An 18,320-nucleotide genomic window follows, 5' to 3' on the forward strand; every position below is an offset into this window, starting at 1 on the left:
TCGATATCGGGCAGCCTCCTCCTTTTTTCTTTCGTATTCGCAAACCCCGGCCTGCAGGTATGATCCATCTTTTCCTGCATTGACTGATTTGGACCTGGCCTCCACTCTCAACGTCACGGCCGCTAAGCCCTGCCAGGAAGCGCCGTTTCCCCCAAGAGAGGGCTCGTGTATCATTTTAAGTATGACATATTATTTCCCTCCCCCGATATACAGCGAATTACGAAATTTTTGAGCGGAGTTTGGTTGATATACTACGAACTGTCAAAGTCTGACGGCCACGCTTTTGCGGCTAATAGGCTTTGACTTGCGGTGATTATGGGAAATTGCCAATCTCGTGTGTCTTGAGCGGAGACTTTGACAAATACTGGGAGACCGCAAGTGTACTATGGGATAGCTCGTCTTGGCAGAATACAGTATTGTATTAATAAGTACCAGGCAACTACCGGGTTTCAGTCATTCGTTCTACTGATGCTTTGAACGGTTAAAGTAAAGCCTGGTTTCCGTGGTCGTAACGAACGCGGATAGCACGTAAGACATTAATAAGACACAAACAGAGACGCTGATGGATGACGTCATGCCACACCCCCCCCCCAAAAAAATGAAATAGAGTAGCATCCAAAGCTCGAAAATAATTCGCATAAAATGCCATTTTTAGGTGCCAGTACTGTCTCTTGAAGCAAAACTGATACTTCAGCTTGATGTGTTTTGTTTATGGTCAGCTATTTTGTCGAAAGTTGGGGCTGCAGAAAGTGGGCAATATGAGAGGTACTAAGCGAGAGAGACGTTGTTCATGCCAACGTGTGTGCTAGTGAGCCTACCCTGGCGACTCGTCGCAGACGTTCGACAAAGTTGACCCTGATCCAACTCTCCCGACTGTCTACGTGCATGTTTTAGTTAGTCAGGATTAAGTGTGTCCGTATCATAGCACATCGTCGGTGACTGATCTCTTTGCGCCTCTTAACGTCGATTTGGAAACCAGGCTTAACATGGTAATGCTTATTGTCGTAAAAGTATAAAAAAAGAGTCAAAACACGTGCTTATGCCATCATGGTTTCAAAAATATTGTTTATACATGTTTACATTTATTTACAAGCAGCGCTTTTGAAATTCACGATTCACAATTGGTTACACTTCACTAGTGGCGTTACAAAATATGAATTCATTTTGCAACTACAATATAGTACTTCAGCTTGTGAATCAATAATCCCCTCAAAGAATATGAGTGGTGATGGTCTTTGCCCTTCATAATGGGATTATTGTCGGTCGCTTTTGTTGCCATACTTGAAAACGAAAGTGGAAGTCTATCGCTTTCTGTAAACACGGGACGTCCGACAACGGCTGTTTTATTTGTCCCACTAAAACCAGAAACTTAATATGGACTATAGGTAAATGAGCTAGTGGCAGCATTGAAAACTACCTATAGATCTAACAGTGCGTGGAGCACACCTTTGATACCGTGTATCACGTATTATGTCGAAACGGCTATCGTGCCTTGTGTCTCGCATGTCGTACCCAACCAAATGAGTCACAAACCCCCGCAGGTACTTTTGAGTACAGCAGACATTTGAACAAATCGTGAACCATGTAGAAATCAGAAGAACTTCCACGTTTTCCCCTGCATGATGTCTGTATTCACTATCAAATCGGATAAGATATTAAAAAAAGGAAAAAAGAATAGGGCCTATATGAAGTCTGATTTTGTGGGATCGGCAGCCAGTTTTAAAGTTTCCTAATTGTCTACAAATATATAGAGTTGTGTGGATAGTTTTTAGGAAGTTGATACCTTTTTTCCTTAAACCTTCATGCGTGCGCCATTTGAACGTGTGAAAAGGTGAACATTCTTTCACTTTTGTCAAAGGTAGCCTAGAACGCGCAAATGTCTTCTTTTTTTTTTGCAAACGTGGTTACAGACTTCTGTGGCAGGCACGATTTTTGCCTTCTTGCGAAACCTATCGAATTTTTTGATACATTTAACAAAACCTCGCTGTTTGTGCTATAATCTGTACCCCCTTGAATCTTTTCAAACCTCAGAACTCCGTTGCCCTCCAAACCCTCTCCTTGTATTGACTTACGTTCATAATTGGTAAATGGACACCGTGGCTTTTAAACTTTACCAGCGATATTTCTCTGGTAGCTACAACGGACGTGTCGTCACAATGGAACACCGCCGGCTACACGATTTGGTACAACCACACAAAGTATTGCACGGTCGCACCGCTGTACTTTTCAGAATGGAAGTCGGTCTTTTTTTTTCTTTCTTTTTCCTTTTTTTTCTTTTTTTCCTTTTTTTTTTCAACGGCATACGCTATAAAAGGAGGGAATAACACAGTTGGCTCACAGGTTCCACCATTTTGGACAAACTGATATGTGTGAATGAAATGAACGATATCAGTATACCGTTTACTGAATCTCTCTGGTACATTTCGGGCCTGTTTTCCACATCCAATGAATTGCCGTTTAAGTATCAATCAAATTACACTCACGGTAATTAACAAGGGTAACTGATCGACCGTTTCCACCGATATCATTCATTTCTCACAAACATCTTCCGTAGCTACAACATGTAGTTAAAGCACACAGCCGGATGTTAAAGATGGCGGACTGCAAGGGATTCTGGAAGATGTGACAGAGCGCAAAAGGATCTATGGCAATTACCATTGCGATCTGTTGAGAAACATCAACGAAACCCCAGTTAAGTGTTTCTTTGAAGGAAAACAGTCGCATATGTAATACATGTATTTATATACATAGCATCGCTACACGATATTACATCCTCTCTACAGAATGGCTCCGAGTCTGCAACGAACCGAAATCAGTGAACATCCCAGAAGCTCTTTTGATTCTGATATAGCTATGCAACTCATTGATTGCTGTTCAGGAAATTGGATGTAATCTGCCCGTTGTGTGTTCAGTCATAGAACAAGGAGAATATTTCTCTTTGGTCCAATAGACCCGTCTAGTCTAGAAGAGAGAACCCGTCTAGTCTTGAAGAGAGACGACCACAGGCCTCATCCCCACCACGATCTGTAAACACACTCGTGGGCGCACAAAGCGCGTCTGGCCGGGTAAACGCCCTCCTCCTTATCAGTCATTCCCGCCCAAATTATTATCTCAACACTCCAACTCTTATCTTGTGCACACCTAAAGACATCTCTCATCTGATCTGACACCCTTTTAAGTTCCTGATAAAGGCAAACATTATTTCAGCCGATCATTCAAATCCATTGTTTGCGATTGTAGTTTCAACACGTTGTTGGAGAATACACGGCAAGTTGTAAACACGCGTTTGCAGTCGTTGTGCAAACGTGGCTGAGAGCAGCCTGAATTTTCTGCATTAATATTTAACTACGCAGCGCCTTTCTAAAGATAAATAAATAAGCATCTCCAATTATGTTAAACTCTTAGCTTTATGTACACGGGCACTCGCATTGTTTAGGCCTTCTGTCAGATTTATACACAGACATTTTAAAACATAAATTCATAATATTTATAACTCAAAGTTGTACTAAAAAGCCCTTGCCAACATGATGTAGCTGTGGGGAAAAAGGAAATGTTGACGTATTAAAGTTGTACAATTATGATTTATAAATAAAATACACGTCAGAGTTGTAGTCGAGACCACTTAAGGCATTCATAAGACCACAAAAAACAGCACAAGACTTCCCGTCTGAATTCAAGCCACTAGCTATTTAAATGAAATACATGTACAAGGCCTTGGCCTAGCTGTTACTCGTGACTTGTCTTGTGTCTGGTCTTGTGTCTTGTCCTGTGTCTGGTCTTGTGATGGTCCTGACTACAAGACTGATACATGTCATGTTCTTCATAACAGAATCAAACATTGATTCCTTTCCATTTCTCGCGGTCTCGCTCCATTTTGTAAAGCTTGGGCTCACGTCCCACATAATAACACCCAAGTACAAAATGTCAATCAGCATTGCCTTTGCGCCGAGTCTCTTCCACCATACGCGGCAAGTTGGGTCACTTCGAAGATTGCGAGTACTAAAGTACTCAATTACACTGTCAGTGGATTTTTTACAAAGTATATATCATAATGTATACCTATTCGCGTAAGTGTGGTGTGTCTTCTCTTTCATTTATTTTGGGAAGATCCAATCCACTTATCCGGTGTAAGGTCAGACAACTACGATGTAGTCTCCCGCGCTGTCTGCGTCATCGTGCGATGTCTACGTAGCCTACCGTTCACGGAGGAGCCTTAAGTATAAGATGCTACCGCTGTCTTTTCTTCAGCAATCCTGGGTTTTCCTTAGGTAATGCCAGCTACATCAGGGCGACGCTTTCAAGTTCTCTTCAGTTCCTTATCTTCACTATTTTGAAAAGAGGGTCCTATTTACATGTGTACTCTTCCGTCTGCTCGCTGCACTGGTTGCACCTGACGTAACAGCACCAGTGGAACTTACAGTTGCACTGCCAGATCCGGGTGTACTGGTGGGTGTTGTATCCCCGGCCACAGCACATCAGGTCGCAGCTGTCCGTGCCCAGCGAGGTTCGGTTGCACTGCCGGCCCACCGTGCCCAGTGAGCCCACCCGGGGGTCGCGGTCGCAGTAGTTGGGCGAGCGCTGGAGGTACACCATGTCCGTGCGGCGGGGCTTCTTGAAGTTCTTGGCGTCCTTGATCTTGAGGAAGGCCGGCCGGCGGGTCCGCCGCGCCCGGACCGGCTCTACCTGGACCGACCTCTCGTACTTGTCCTTGAGGATGTTGCCGACCTGACGGAACGGGGGCAGCGTCGTCCAGCACGTCCTGGTCGTGCACGATCCCGAGACGCCGTGACATTTGCAATCGATCGCCATGTTGTCTTGCACCACCTGCACAGAATGTAGATTTTGAAATAGCTGCTGAATGAGCTGCTGAAAACCAATTATTTTAAACTTGAAATCTAGGTTTTAAGTCGTTCATTCAACACTCTATTGGATCAGTCAAATTAGACTAGAATGCGGTAAAATTTGACTAGCTCATCAGGATCAGCTGGGTGCAACTTGAAATTAGTCAACCTGACTATATTTTTTTCAGTCAGTTCATTGGTATTTCAAAAGTGCGTTGAATAGGAATCTTGTCAGAAAGCATGATTTGCCAACGTAAGCGTGTGTGTTTGAATGAATCCGTAATCAATTTTGAACAACTAGGAAAATCAGTCACAATTTTGACTAGGTTGTTTTAAGAGTGAACGCTTAAAATGCAGATTCAACCATGTCACGGACAAATTTTGAAAAGGTTTGAATTAACGTTGGGTACTTGGGCTTGGCTATTAAGATGCTGGATTAAAAACTTTCAAAGTGTTGTCACTGACCCAACTGATGTAACTGGGATTCATCACTTCCTTTTTAGCGAGTAGAAGTACCAACGGTTTGTAATTCGACAAGTTGGTTGAAAATGCAGGTAAGTCATACAATCCCCCATAGGGGCTGAAACCAGGAGACACCTAGAATGATGTCATCAAGGGATATGTCGAGTGCCAAAACAATTCAATATAATATTGATGAATAAATTTTGTTTCAAAATTTTGTCACAGTGCATAAGATTAAATTATTTGACGGAAAGTGAAGGTCTTTTGTCAACTTTCAATGTCTTTTTTCCAGAGGCAGTTTAAAATAATTTGTATGCAAAACGAAGAGTCCTCTCGACAGGGAGAGTTTCTTGTTTCCGTTTTGCAGTCTGGGGACAAGTGGCCGTTCGTGTCAGTCGCTGGAGGGCTGTCTTGTTTGCTGCACATCAACTTATTGGGAACCAATGCGGTCTGACAACAAATTGCAAGCACAACAAAACGAAGCCCACTCAGAGACTCAAATTGGACCATAATTGCAGCTTTTGTGGGCCTGGTGTCGGTGGTATTTGTACCGGGCTTTGATCCTTTTCGGGGGATGATCAGGAGCAGCATCCTCAATTTAATTAGCCACTAAAGAATAGGTCGGCGGATGCCACGGCGACGGAGAATGCAGAGGGGGGCTGAGAGGAGAGGTGACAGCCACACAGTATATGTATCGGGACGGGCTGGAGGTTGCGTAGTTTCAGCGAAAGTAATTCAAGGCAATCTATACCGGTAGACAAATAACGTCATGTGGCGAGGGGGGCAGATTGTCCTTTTCGTATCTTGGAGGATTGCTCGCTGATGCTCGGAAGTGACTGAAGATTTTGTTTTTAAGTTTTCCTCTGAGACTTGGATTGAAAAGATGTATCTTCCAAGTTGCTGAGAAGAGCAAGGTCACAAGCAATTTGAGTTGCCTTGCTGAAACTAATCACGAGCACTTACTTTAATAAGCTCTCAGTTTACTATGGGGAGACAGAAGACTGCTGTATATTGAGCCTGCTTTGACAAAGTGCAACGCCAAAGAACATTCGGAGGTTTCACACAAATAAAGCCACATTTTTTGTCAAGTCTTAAAGGACTTTTCCAAATATATCTGAATATAAAACGCATTTAACTTAATTCGCGGTAGAAAGAGAAAGAATATACTATATAGTCTTAAGGTCATAGGCCGTATTTTGTATATCATATCTCTCAGTGAACGTGTCGACCAAGGACAACCTTTGTGTAATAAGTCTATGTTTAATTCGTGAGATATTATACCCTCGAGTAAGCTGATATACATCGAAGAATAGATCACATAAATATAACAGAGATTGAAAGACGCAATCGGGAATTTATCGAGCGTTTGAATGCAAGAAAATCTGACTGGTGTTGGTTACGGGACAAAAGCAATTAAAATTTGTTTCGTTGAATTACATGGTAAGTAACACGGTCAAAAAGTGGCTTTTCGATTTCACACGTGGTTTCGTGTTGGAGTAAAGGACAGCCCAGCAACCAAAATGCATTTAGTATCACTCAAAAAAGGAGAACATTAAAAAAAAAAGATGTAAGATTCTACATGTATGTAATACATATTACAGCTTCGCAACTGTATCGTGAACATTGCTCTTATAGTATCATAATTATGGTGTCAGCCCCCTCCCCCCCCGCTTTTCAAATGTCCATAGCTGGGTAAGTCTTTCCCCGCCCCCTCTCCCTAATTTCAGGCATAAATTTATGCCACTGTCCCGAGGCTTGATGCACACCGTTTTTGTCACCAAAGATCGTGACATACGAGCATAAAACTGTTTTAATATCAAAAGAAAATTAACCTTTGACTTCGTCTTCGGAAGAGATCTCGATGTTTTAAATCTGTGACAGGATGCAACCTATTTAGGCAGGAGCCTAGACGATATGGACCCAAAATATATCAAATGGTCTGATGAAAAGTGACAGCTCTTCGTGGTAACCTTCTGACGATGGATACAAGACAAAGGTTCGTAATAGATCATCTGCCTTCTAAGCCATAACGATCTGTTCGGGAGTCAAAGAGAACCGCATCCAGCTCTAGAACTCACCTGTCTTCCGACCTCGTTGTTGTGCAGGTTCATCAGCGATCGTGCGTCGTTGACCGTCTCCCCGGCGTCCACGAAGATCCTGGAAAAGCGGAGGCCGTACTCGATGTCGGCGCTGCAGCCGCCCCACCGCCAGCCTTCCTCCGTAAGCCCCGTCTCCTTACTCCGGTCGCAGCTGCAGTTGGTCAGGTTGCCGCGGCTACAGGCCTGGGTGATGGCGTGCGTGGTGCCGGCCGCATTGATGGCGTGCTTGAAGGAGGCCTCGCGGTAGCCTGGTCGGAGAGAACGAAAAAGACAGTTGGTGAGGAGGATTAAAGAGGAGATGGAGAGACCAAACCTCAACAGCATCAATTGTGGTAATCACTATGAAGGCACTAGTGTCTTTTATCAGCGTTTTAGTTTTGGTCTTGGTCTGCCTGTTTACATGGATTTTTCTCCGCAATACGGGATTTCATATGTACATGTACATGTCCTGAGAAGCAAGCGTGGAGGTCCCTCGTTGGGTTTGGATCCCAGACCACGCCACCGTCTATCATTGGACCAAGTCAGTTCTCGGTGAAAGTTCCGAAGAGTGTTACCAGATGCCAAAGAGGAAAAGCGGAGAGAGAAAGATAGCTTATCTGGAGATACCGCAAGGAAAGACGAATTATTACTATTGTCAGGGGATCGGTGTTTGCGTACCACACAAGACTTCTACCAGCAAGCTTAACATCTTTATTCATAAGATCTAAAACAGCACTGAGCATTCAGCTTCGGTTAATTCTGTCAAACGCAGTGCATGCATAATAATACCTAATTATTCGTCCATGGTTGAATCGAAAGAACATTGCCCAAGGGTATATACCATAAATGTGTGGCTGTTATCCATCACGTAAATATTTAGATGTATTTGTATAAAAACTGTAGTCAAAACATTCGGAGGGAGTCGGAGCTTCCCGCTGTTCATGAGCAGCATGATAAGTGGTTGTTAAATTGGCCAGATTTTGAATACAATTGGCGAAATAAGTACTAATAACAACACCACTGGAGCCTCGGGATCGGTCGTGACGCGAGCTGTCCTGATCGGCACTCGGGCCAGCTGTCGTGAAACGGTCCCCCTTCTTGAGTATTCATGTACCTGTTCAAAAAGTGCTACAACCCTCGAGTTTTTTTTTTTTTTTTTGCACAATATGCTCGAAAATATAACCCCAAGAAAAATGGAAATCAGTTAGCGTTCAGACTATATTTTGATCAAGATATATTTATGCATCTGGGCTCCTAGGCCCTCCCAAAAAGAGATAACTTTTTATACGAAGAGGGAATGACGCCGTTTTGAGTGTATGAGTATGTCAATTCCTTTCCTCCTCAAAGTGCGTAAAACGCCCCCAATGTTTATGTAACCCTCACACCTAGGTCAGACCATCGAGATCGCACGAAGAACGAGTTATCCCCCCCCCCCAAAAAAAAATTCTCCCACAGACAATATGACGGTATAGATTGATAATGGACCAGCAGCGTATTCGGCTTTTGGTGGGGGGGGGCAAATTCAAAAGCGAATGCGGCTTTGGGCTCATTCAATGATGTTGGGAGAGAAAAAATGCCTTACAGTCCCAACAGCCAATTGCGTTAATTTCATGGTGTAATTTTCTTAGGATGTTGGCGCTAATATTTGAAAAAAGAAACAAAAAAACACCAACTCAACTACTTTCTCATCTATGAAGACGTATTCTTAATTTTTAGAATATCGGTCGAGGGGAGGGGGAGAATACGCCATTGTCATGGACAGTAAACATTCACATAAGCAAATATCTCATTTGGGGAGGGGGCGATTGGGAGACCGACCGCGCAACACCTGGCTGCGCAATCCAAAAACAGACCTGACTGTTTCGGGCACGAGAGCTCTGGCAGTACAGTCCGCATCTAATCGAACTGGCTGGTTGAATGTCTCAACATCCCCAAAGATATTTGCTGTAAAAACCTATATTGGTTCTGGATTCACTGTAGCTGATTATGAAAAGTTAAACGACCTGTCACCGTTGAAATGTTAAACACCGACCAGTGATTTGGCGTGCAATTAAATCTTCTTGGTCCGCCTTGCACCAATTCCATCAAACGATCGTCAAGCACTCCACGAGATCCGAACTTTTTTTTTTTTAGATTGCTGTTGGCACGTAACTGAATACCATGTGACTGCGGAACACTTCTTTCCGGGACTCCAGAAATCTTTTTTTTTTACCATTCGAATAGAAGGATCACCCTGGGTGGTACTGCTAACTTTGTATTGGTCATCAGCAGACGCTTGCACGAGCAGCAATGATTGATATCTGAATTGGAACGTGGAAGTCTACAAGGATATAAGTAGAGAGAAACCAAGGTAGATGATACCAGGAGCAGTCCAGTAGTTGCTATTAGTATCGAAAATCATTAATCGACAAAAAAAGTTGATGGAAATCCATGTTGTGCTTGCTGGTTGCTCACGTGCATTTAGAAGCGTGCAGGTGAAAGTAGAAAAATTCTGTAATTGAAATTCTGCATATCGATAGTTTCGTTTGTAAGCGGCTAACTCAGGCTGCATCCGAATCTCTTGTCTAGAGCTAGGTTTAGGTCTTCACTCCGTTAGAAATGAGTGGAGACGCGTAGACAATAGACCTAGCCGTAGCTCTGGAAGCCCATTTCGGACACGGCCCGAGGTTCCAAAATTCTGCTTGCCTCCTAGGTTACCAGTCTCACATCAGCTAATGATTTTATACCTTCCTTTCATCAGATACCCCAACCTCTCACAGAGCCTGTATATCAAAAGCGAATCAGCAATTAATGCTCACATACAATTTATTACTTCATTAGAGTGCCAACTCTAAAATATTCGAAAGCGTTGTGCACTTACTTAACACCTCATAAAAGTTGTGAATTTTTGTTGTAAAATCCGCGTCACGGAGGTTATACAAATTTCGAAATAATGTAACATTGGAGAGTAAGAATAAAAAGATATAAAAATGTTTCCCTAATTTAAGCGTTGCGTATTCATGCCTTAACATGACGTTGGGATTACCCTCATTAGTTATAAAATAAAAGTTGTGAGTGTTAAGGAGGTTTAACATCTACACCCAGAAATTGAAAATAGTCTTGTAACCTACTTTATGTTACTGTCTGGGAACGAGATTCAAAGCGCCATAGATACACACAGAAGGTAAATACATGAACACGATATTTTTCAACCAATACACTCATATGTTACCATCCCGATAATTTGTGCTCGAGTTGAAATTGACCTATGCACGAAATTGAGACCAGGTCCTGTATATATTGAAAATAGTCTCATGTTTTCGCAACCCCAACACCAGACAAGTTAATAATTGTAAGAAAACTTTAAAAAGAAGCTGGGTTTGAAAAACAACACGTTTCTCCTTTTATAGAAAGGTGTAAGTCTAGACCTGTACTTTATTCTTATATTTATATAGTTTCTGTAAATTTCTATTGATTTTATACAGATCTGTGGGTTTGAAGTATAATATGAAATGTAGGATGCCGAGGTGCAACCCATTGAAGCAACCTTTGACGAATTGAGACCATGTTAACGACCACAAACGAACAAGCAATCGGCCTTCGACACAAATACTTATCTGGCCCAAGCTGTAGTTTTAGACTCTTTTTTTTATTGACACAAATTTTAGAAATCCCCCACTTTACAACACGCACTCTTTGCTAATCTCAATTTGCCCAAGACCGCCATAGTGGTTCGAGTTATGGCGACAATGTTTGCTCACGCGATCAGGCGGCCAGACGGCCCGCCATTCCCGCGCCGACAGAGAAGGGCGAAAAAACGTGTCATGTATTCATTACCGGGATGGAGTATATAGACTTATTATATGTTGGCATTCATTGTGGGGGGAAAGAGGTTACAATCGGAGGTGTGAAGTGCCTATTACCGAGTTGCCTTTCGGCAAAAGGTAAACACCGGTTACACACGGACAGGGCTTTTCTTTTTGGGTTTTTTCCCCTTCGGTGGGCTGTGGCCTGATGCCGGACAGGACATGGCTTGAAGAATATCACCTTGAGAGTCGGTGTTTTCCTTCCTGCGTGGTCTAAGTGAGAATCGAATCAGTGAAAACTGCAATGCAGCAGAATGTGGCAGCAAAATACGTTAGTACATGTACGTATGGTATGTGGTACTTTCCGTTTACGCCATTTCCATGATGGACGGCGTTGCATCTGCGACGAAGCTCGCTCCGTACGCAGTAGTTGAAGTTGCAATATGAATTATTTACAACAGTTGCGCTGTGGCTCACAATGAATTAATGTACATTTTAAGAAGTTTATTTTGCAGAATTGTCTGATTGAATATATCTCGAAGAAAGGTGATCCCTTACATCCGCTTTCTCCCCCCCCCAAAAAAAAGCCTATGCAGTCATACTTGTTTTTCGCGAAAATAATTTTCACAAAGATATATCGCACTGCCTTACTTGTTTCAGATTTACACTCGTTCAGAAACTTCTTATGGCCTACTTCCATGTACATGTATATGGTGCTTGCACACTTATTCGTATCTGAGCAACTCCCACTCCGGTTTTTGCACTCGTAAACGTAGTTAATTCGACAAGAATATCCCATAAATGGCACATTTATATTGCATTAGATTTCGATCGGTCCGTTTGAAGTACTATGGAGAATTAACCAGAAGATTTTACCATCTTTGTGCGAGTTAATAATCAGTCTCTGTTTGAACCCATGCAGTTGAAGTGAACGAGCCCAAATCGGCTTCCCGACTTTATGGTGTGCTATGGGTCGAGTGTCATCCCGGCTCATAAAAAAAGTTTCTGTTCGTTAAGGAGTGCTGAACCATTTAAACGCAGGTCAGGTGTTTTATAACCCCCAAAATGGTGGTATTACGGATGTCAAACTGCTCAGACGTGGCCACATTTATTGCTTTCTTTGAACTGATGCCTGTACGGCAAGGCAATCTTTTTCTTGACATTTCCGTGCAAATTTATTTCTAGTGCAAACCAGGCATTATTCATAATGCATTTCAAACATTTTTAATTTCTTTCCAGACTTGTGCCCTTTTTCGTTGAGCAAACAAACGTTTACAGGGAAAGAAGTCAGCCAACAGCAAGCATACTCGTAACATAGATATTACTTCTAGAAACACCGACCTGAATTTTCCCCGGGGGATGGATTAAAAGCTAATCTAGATATTGTCTAAGACCAAATTTGGTAAGCACGGGTGTAAAGTTGAAAAAATGTTCTTATCGATTATTTCTGGGCTCAGAAACAGCTTGATTCTTTGCAACTGCTGACGTTCCTGGTTATTTTCTCCACTGTTCAGTAGCCTTTATACGCTTCAGTGGGATCGTCACATAAGAAAAGAGGTGGAAAAGCTTGACTTGGGGGCGCGCCTTTTCCCCTGTCCATCAGACTCACACACCTCCCCTCTGAACCCAATCAATCGTACCTGTCAGCCTTCATCTTGTATGCTCTTGACGAGCCCTCAGCCCGCTCCATTATATACTCCCAAGCTCCTCACCCGCGGGCTTCCAGATTGTGCGCGCGCAAGAAGTTCGTGCCGGGCTTAAACGTCAACTGAACTCGGGAAGCAGTTCCCGGGGTTTGAATGGAAAATTGTATTCCTTGACTGATTTGACTTACTTACACGTCGAAGTTGAACTTTGCCGTTTACTATTGTCCAAAGCTTACAATGTTGTTAAAAACCGTTTCCCCACCTTACTGTCGCATATAAACCAATTTCTCTGCCAGTGGTTTTTGGATGTATCCTCGCTTATGTTGAAAATTTGCCCCAAATGAGTTTATGTTATCATAAAATAAAACAACTATTATGGAAATTTTTGAACACTTTGTAGATCTAGGCCTTTATAGCTATGGTCTCTTATTTTGCAATTTTCAAAGACGTAGCGTAGAATTTGCATGTTCCCCTTTTAGAAGAGAATTGGAAACCGATGGTTTGTATTACTCACACCAACAAGAGTTTGCTTTAAAGACTACCTTCAGTTATTTTTGACGACAAGACTGCAAGGGTTGCCAAGCACCGGTTCAACACCGACAACCCTGCGCTATGAGCTCAGGGGAAAACACACTGGTAACCGACACGGGCCGATCGAGTCACCTGTCCCCGCCACTTGATTGCCCTGCGAAACAATGTCAGCAATTGTTTACGGGGGTAGGGGAAACGTAGGTCTGTGGAGAATATAGAATGATTTTAAATATGGACGTAGAGAAACCAACAAGTGTTTTCAGAGTGACTTTGAAAACTGATCGGTCTTTGCATGCCCGAGAAGTATGTGTCGGCTCGGTATAAGCCTCCTTGATACTGGTGTGTATTTCTAGGGGAAAGCGGCGGCGTGCAGATCGTCGAGAAATGCAATCTTTTTTAAGGCGACATGCAAGGTACGCTAGTGCGGTTCAGTTCGCATTTCAGACTTCAAAATGTAGGCCTATCCTTCTGTTCTAAACATCTGGTGATCTTGTTAGTCTTTATTTTTCTGTTGTACCGTTTGGCAACGAAGGCTCGCTGTTTCTGTTTGCTGTATTGTTTGGGCAAAGTTAATTATCAATTCGCTGTTTACTTATCTTTTTCAAAGTAAGCACGTAACTATTCAGCAATATGCACGGCATTTTTACTTTCCCAACTTAGGCCCCACGTCAAGGGTGTCAATCCATTTTGAAAAGTGTGGGGGGGACACAGCCCTGATCAGAACAAATGCGAGCCCGAAGCGCAAAGCCCTGAGCAGTGTGGGGTCCGGGGCCCGCTCAAGGGCCCCGGGGAATTTTGGAGTATAGATGCTCTGTCGTGTTATCTGAGACAATTTCTGGCTACTTTAGCCAGTTTTTTAACCAATGCCTTTGCAAGGTATACATTTTCATTTCAGTTTTTAAAAAAGGTGAAGGACCAATTCTTATATTATCCCCCTCCCCGTCCCCAACCGATTAACGCCATCCGGCCTCCATCCATGTTATTTTGATATTCCTCTCTAGCGCTGCCTGCTTCCCTATATCTGCCCATGAGCCGCCAGTGTATGTGTGTGTGTGGAGTTGTTTTTTTTTTTTGGGGGGGGGTCAATGCACTTAACGTTGACCACAGAGCAGTGGATGGCTCAACCGTCCACCTTGAGCACAGATTGCGCTGAGCCCTCAAGCTGGGAGTCATGTAACTTCGCCGGTTTGTTACCAAGCTTTGTGTGAGTGATTCTAAGGTAGTTATATGGAAAATTCAGAGCTGTTATCAGTTCTTTTTTTTGCAGTTGGTACTTGGTAATACATGTAGTTCCTTTAACATGGCAAAGGAACCATTGAAGAAAAAAACCTCGAAGTGAAATTCCTCCATTCCATGCTTTCGCAAGCATATACTTTCAATTGATGATGTTTTTTTGATAGCAGTACCTGCAGGCCTCGGCTTACCCCAACCCCTACAGACTCCAAGATACTTGAGTGCACATTTCCAAATGAACATTTTATTGGTACAATGCCTCCGATTCGATTTCCTTTAAAAAAAACTTCTAAGAGTAACAGACATTTGGGTAGGACTGTCGGGGGCAGAGTTTCACAGTGATTTGTCTAGACGCGATTTTGGGAGTCATTTTCTCGACATTTCCCTTGATTGAAAATTGGGATTCCTTCCTAAGACCCCCCTCCTTAGATGTTACACCCAACATATTTACTAAGCCTTGACTTAAGACTGTCAGCCCCAGTACCTGGGTCTGCCGAAAAAGATTTGTACAACGTTATAAAAGCAGGGATTCACTCGTTCTGACAAGAAGGAAGAAAATGTCATCTTGTCAGAATGACCGACGAGGTGCTGTCCTTTTAGATGTCCGTTAATCCTGCCAACTTTGGTTTCGTTTCTCGAACACCCGATCGTAGTTCACATTGTGCAACAATTATTGGGCCTAGAATTAGGCATATTTACCTGACGGCATGGGCTGGCCGAACAACGTCTCCCCGCTGCCGTCCGAGGTGCAGTTCCACCGCCGGTACCTGAACTGGTGGCGGCACTCGCAGAGTCCCATGTGGGCTCCCTCGGCGATGGCCACGATAGCATCGGGCCGGTTCTGGCAAATGGAGCGCTGGCGGGGGCTCAGGCCCGGGATCTTACTGCAGATGACGTTGGCTCCCAGGGCGACCACGGAGGACAAGGCCCTGTAAAAGGATTTAGGGTGGGAAGGACATAAAGATTACCAGTGAATACTTCTCAACAGTGTTTCCCTTCGAACGGGGGGGGGGAGAAGATATCCGGAACCAACGTCTACTTCTTCTGATGCAATTCAGAAACTCTTGAAGAAACAGTTGAAGCTCGGTAGACAATCCACCTCTGCTCTTAAAACAATTGGAGCTGAATCAATGCTCGATCACAACGATTTAACGGGGAACCACAATCAATTATCGATAATCTCCTGTCACACCTGCCTTAAATTTGTTTGTTCATTAAACTTCTCTGCACTGATAAACGGAAGCCATTTTCTGTATGCTAATCTTTGTCTGGTAAACTAGATCCTATGAAATCGTACGTTTTAACTCGGCACGAAATTAAATTAAGCGATCTATCGATGCTTAAAAATGATCGGTGAAATCTCATCCATTTGGACACATGCATTTGAAGCTGGACACCGCAGCTGTGAGAGGCCGCTTGTAAAGCAAATTCGTTAGATACGATCATGGAGGATTACGGTATGTTGCATAAGAAACGATGCTGCTCGTACAATCACTGGTTTTAGAGCGAATGTTTCAGTAACAAGTCAAACAAACAGTCAAAGCTGAAGCCGCATGCTCAATTCACCGCCAGCTACACTTCACAGATTTGACTGTAAAGTCCAAGGGATTAACCTTGGCCTAAACCAGCTTCTACTGTGCTTGTGAGCTGCTTGCGAAACCGCATTAGTTAGTTTTTAGAACTTTTTGTGTACGTTTATTGTCGGTTTATAGTATTCGACCAGTTCGTGCAAAGAAAGAGTCAGGGTATGCATTTTCCACGTGATAAATTGCCTTCATTTTGCGTTCATCAGGCTACGCATATACCTTAGTTTTCAACACCTAATTGTCGAATTCAAAATCGAGTGTCTCGAGTTATCGTTAACCATTTTTACTAAACAGAACATATTCACTACTCACATGACGTTTGGGCCTCTGAGTAGCACCGACTGCGTGAGAAAGAGAACAACTATCGCTGTAAAATATTTCATGGCTACCCGTAGGTTTATAGTTCCATTCGGTTGACTTCTGAGGGCAAAGTTGCTTGGAGACTACCGGCGGTGTATGCTTGCCTTTGACACTGTAACTGGCGACTGGCTTTCCAGCGCAACGTTGCTTGATCGAATGCCGGTGGCTAATTTACGAGCACTGAGATTTTTTTGTTGGTCTTGTCCGCCTAGTGATTAGAAAAGCTGGGGCTATCTCAGCAGGCAGTGAGTTGTCCAAACACTCCCCGTGATTGGCTGGTTGTGTGCGGTTTCCCTAAACCCCGGCATGCCTCTTCAAAAAGGTATCCCGACTCGGCGCGCCGTTTGCTCCGAGGCGCGATCACCGTTTGCCCTCGTGCTGGGCCTCCTTTGTAATACTCCCCCTATTTTTCACCCCGTGTTTGGCCGGGTAATGTCGGAATTCACCGGGCTTTGTTCGGCCGCTCTGAGGTGCCGACAGCGCAACCTGAAAGCTTTTGTTTGCATAATTATTATTGGTTTACCTGTCCAAACTGTATGACCTACGGGGATATTGTTTCAAGAGGCGCTGGGCATCCCCAGGATAATTAGTTCTATAGGGCCATTTATATGTCCTTTGGCCGGTTTATGTCGTCTGGACTGGAAACGGTACTTATAAACAATTTGTGTTTCGCCATTTGTAAAGGTGCAGTGTATGTGACAAGAACAAATAAAGATTAGCTGCCGTTGTTTTACCAACAAATCGTTAAAGTGCGTTTGTGAATTGATGTAACTTCAAGGGAACCAAGATTCTAGTTGGTTACGAGGTTGTAGACAGCTATCATTCATATTTTCTTGCAATCGACGTCATAACAAATATATTTCCGAAATCTTCGCTGGGGGTGCAGAATGACGCCTGCTTAATTATTACCGATCTGTCAAAGAAAATTCATATAGGGCCCCAAACAAAAATCAGTTAACGGTATTTTTGGAAGACTTTACCCTGAGTGGTCTGAATAATCGGTTACCGCTAAAGAATGCAAGTATGAGGCCTCGTGGCACAAGTATCAACACCAAGAATCGCTTCAATGGAAGAAACTTGAGGATAAATCGAATATCTGATCAATGAAGTAGGCCTACTGACAACAGCGTATCGAGGTAGAATCTAGGCTCTGTTATATCCGAGCACTCAGTACTCAGTAAATAATAAAAATGTATAGTTATTTTCAGTGGACGTTTTTATTTAGTAGTCTAATTTGCTGACTATTGTGTAAGACAAGAGCAGGGTGTCTTTTTTATTTCTGTTAAAATATGTGAAGAAAGCTCATTATACTTGGTCCGCAGGACTTTAGAGTTAGAGAACTTTCCTACTTTTTGCCAACAGATGCACAACTGCATTGCCTCTTAATTACATGTGTAAGTGGAAATGTGGGAAAATTTAGATTTTCTTTTTCGAAAATGATAAACGTCTGGGAAACCCTGCAATGGCCAACTACACACAAGCAAAACTGAGTTGTAATGAAATTAAGTTGTGTCAGAATTTTTTCTTTGTTTCTATGTTTTATTTATTTTATCATTGGTAATCATCGTTACGTATACGTAGGCCTTATATTTAATTGTAATGTCATATTAGAGCCACTGTATTCACAGACTCATGCGTTCGACAGTTTGTGTTTTCATTTACCAATTATTTTTGAATCGCGATAACGTAGACCCAATCGCTGATTTTGTCGCACGTTTCTTGAAAGAAAGTTCCATGGACGAACATGACCCCTTCCATCTCTTTCCTCCCTTGTACCGCAAGTCATCAACCTTCAGGG

The 18,320-nt window shown here is 43.0% G+C and overlaps 1 protein-coding gene across 1 annotated transcript; it reads right to left on the reverse strand.

Moving 5' to 3' along the window:
- Positions 1-1,048: 1,048 nt before the first annotated feature.
- LOC110988535 (protein Wnt-7b-like) lies at positions 1,049-16,711 on the reverse strand. Its single transcript, XM_087135505.1, has 4 exons — positions 16,475-16,711; positions 15,276-15,505; positions 7,382-7,650; positions 1,049-4,824 (listed from the first exon to the last, which is right to left on the reverse strand). Exons 1-4 carry the CDS (start codon positions 16,543-16,545, stop codon positions 4,345-4,347), a joined length of 1,050 nt encoding a protein of 349 aa, XP_086991631.1. The 5' UTR covers positions 16,546-16,711; the 3' UTR covers positions 1,049-4,344.
- Positions 16,712-18,320: the final 1,609 nt, after the last annotated feature.

The sequence above is a fragment of the Acanthaster planci genome, linkage group LG04, assembly GCF_054643075.1.
Source record: "Acanthaster planci isolate LZ-2023a linkage group LG04, COTS_SCS, whole genome shotgun sequence".
Lineage (NCBI taxonomy): Eukaryota > Metazoa > Echinodermata > Asteroidea > Valvatida > Acanthasteridae > Acanthaster > Acanthaster planci.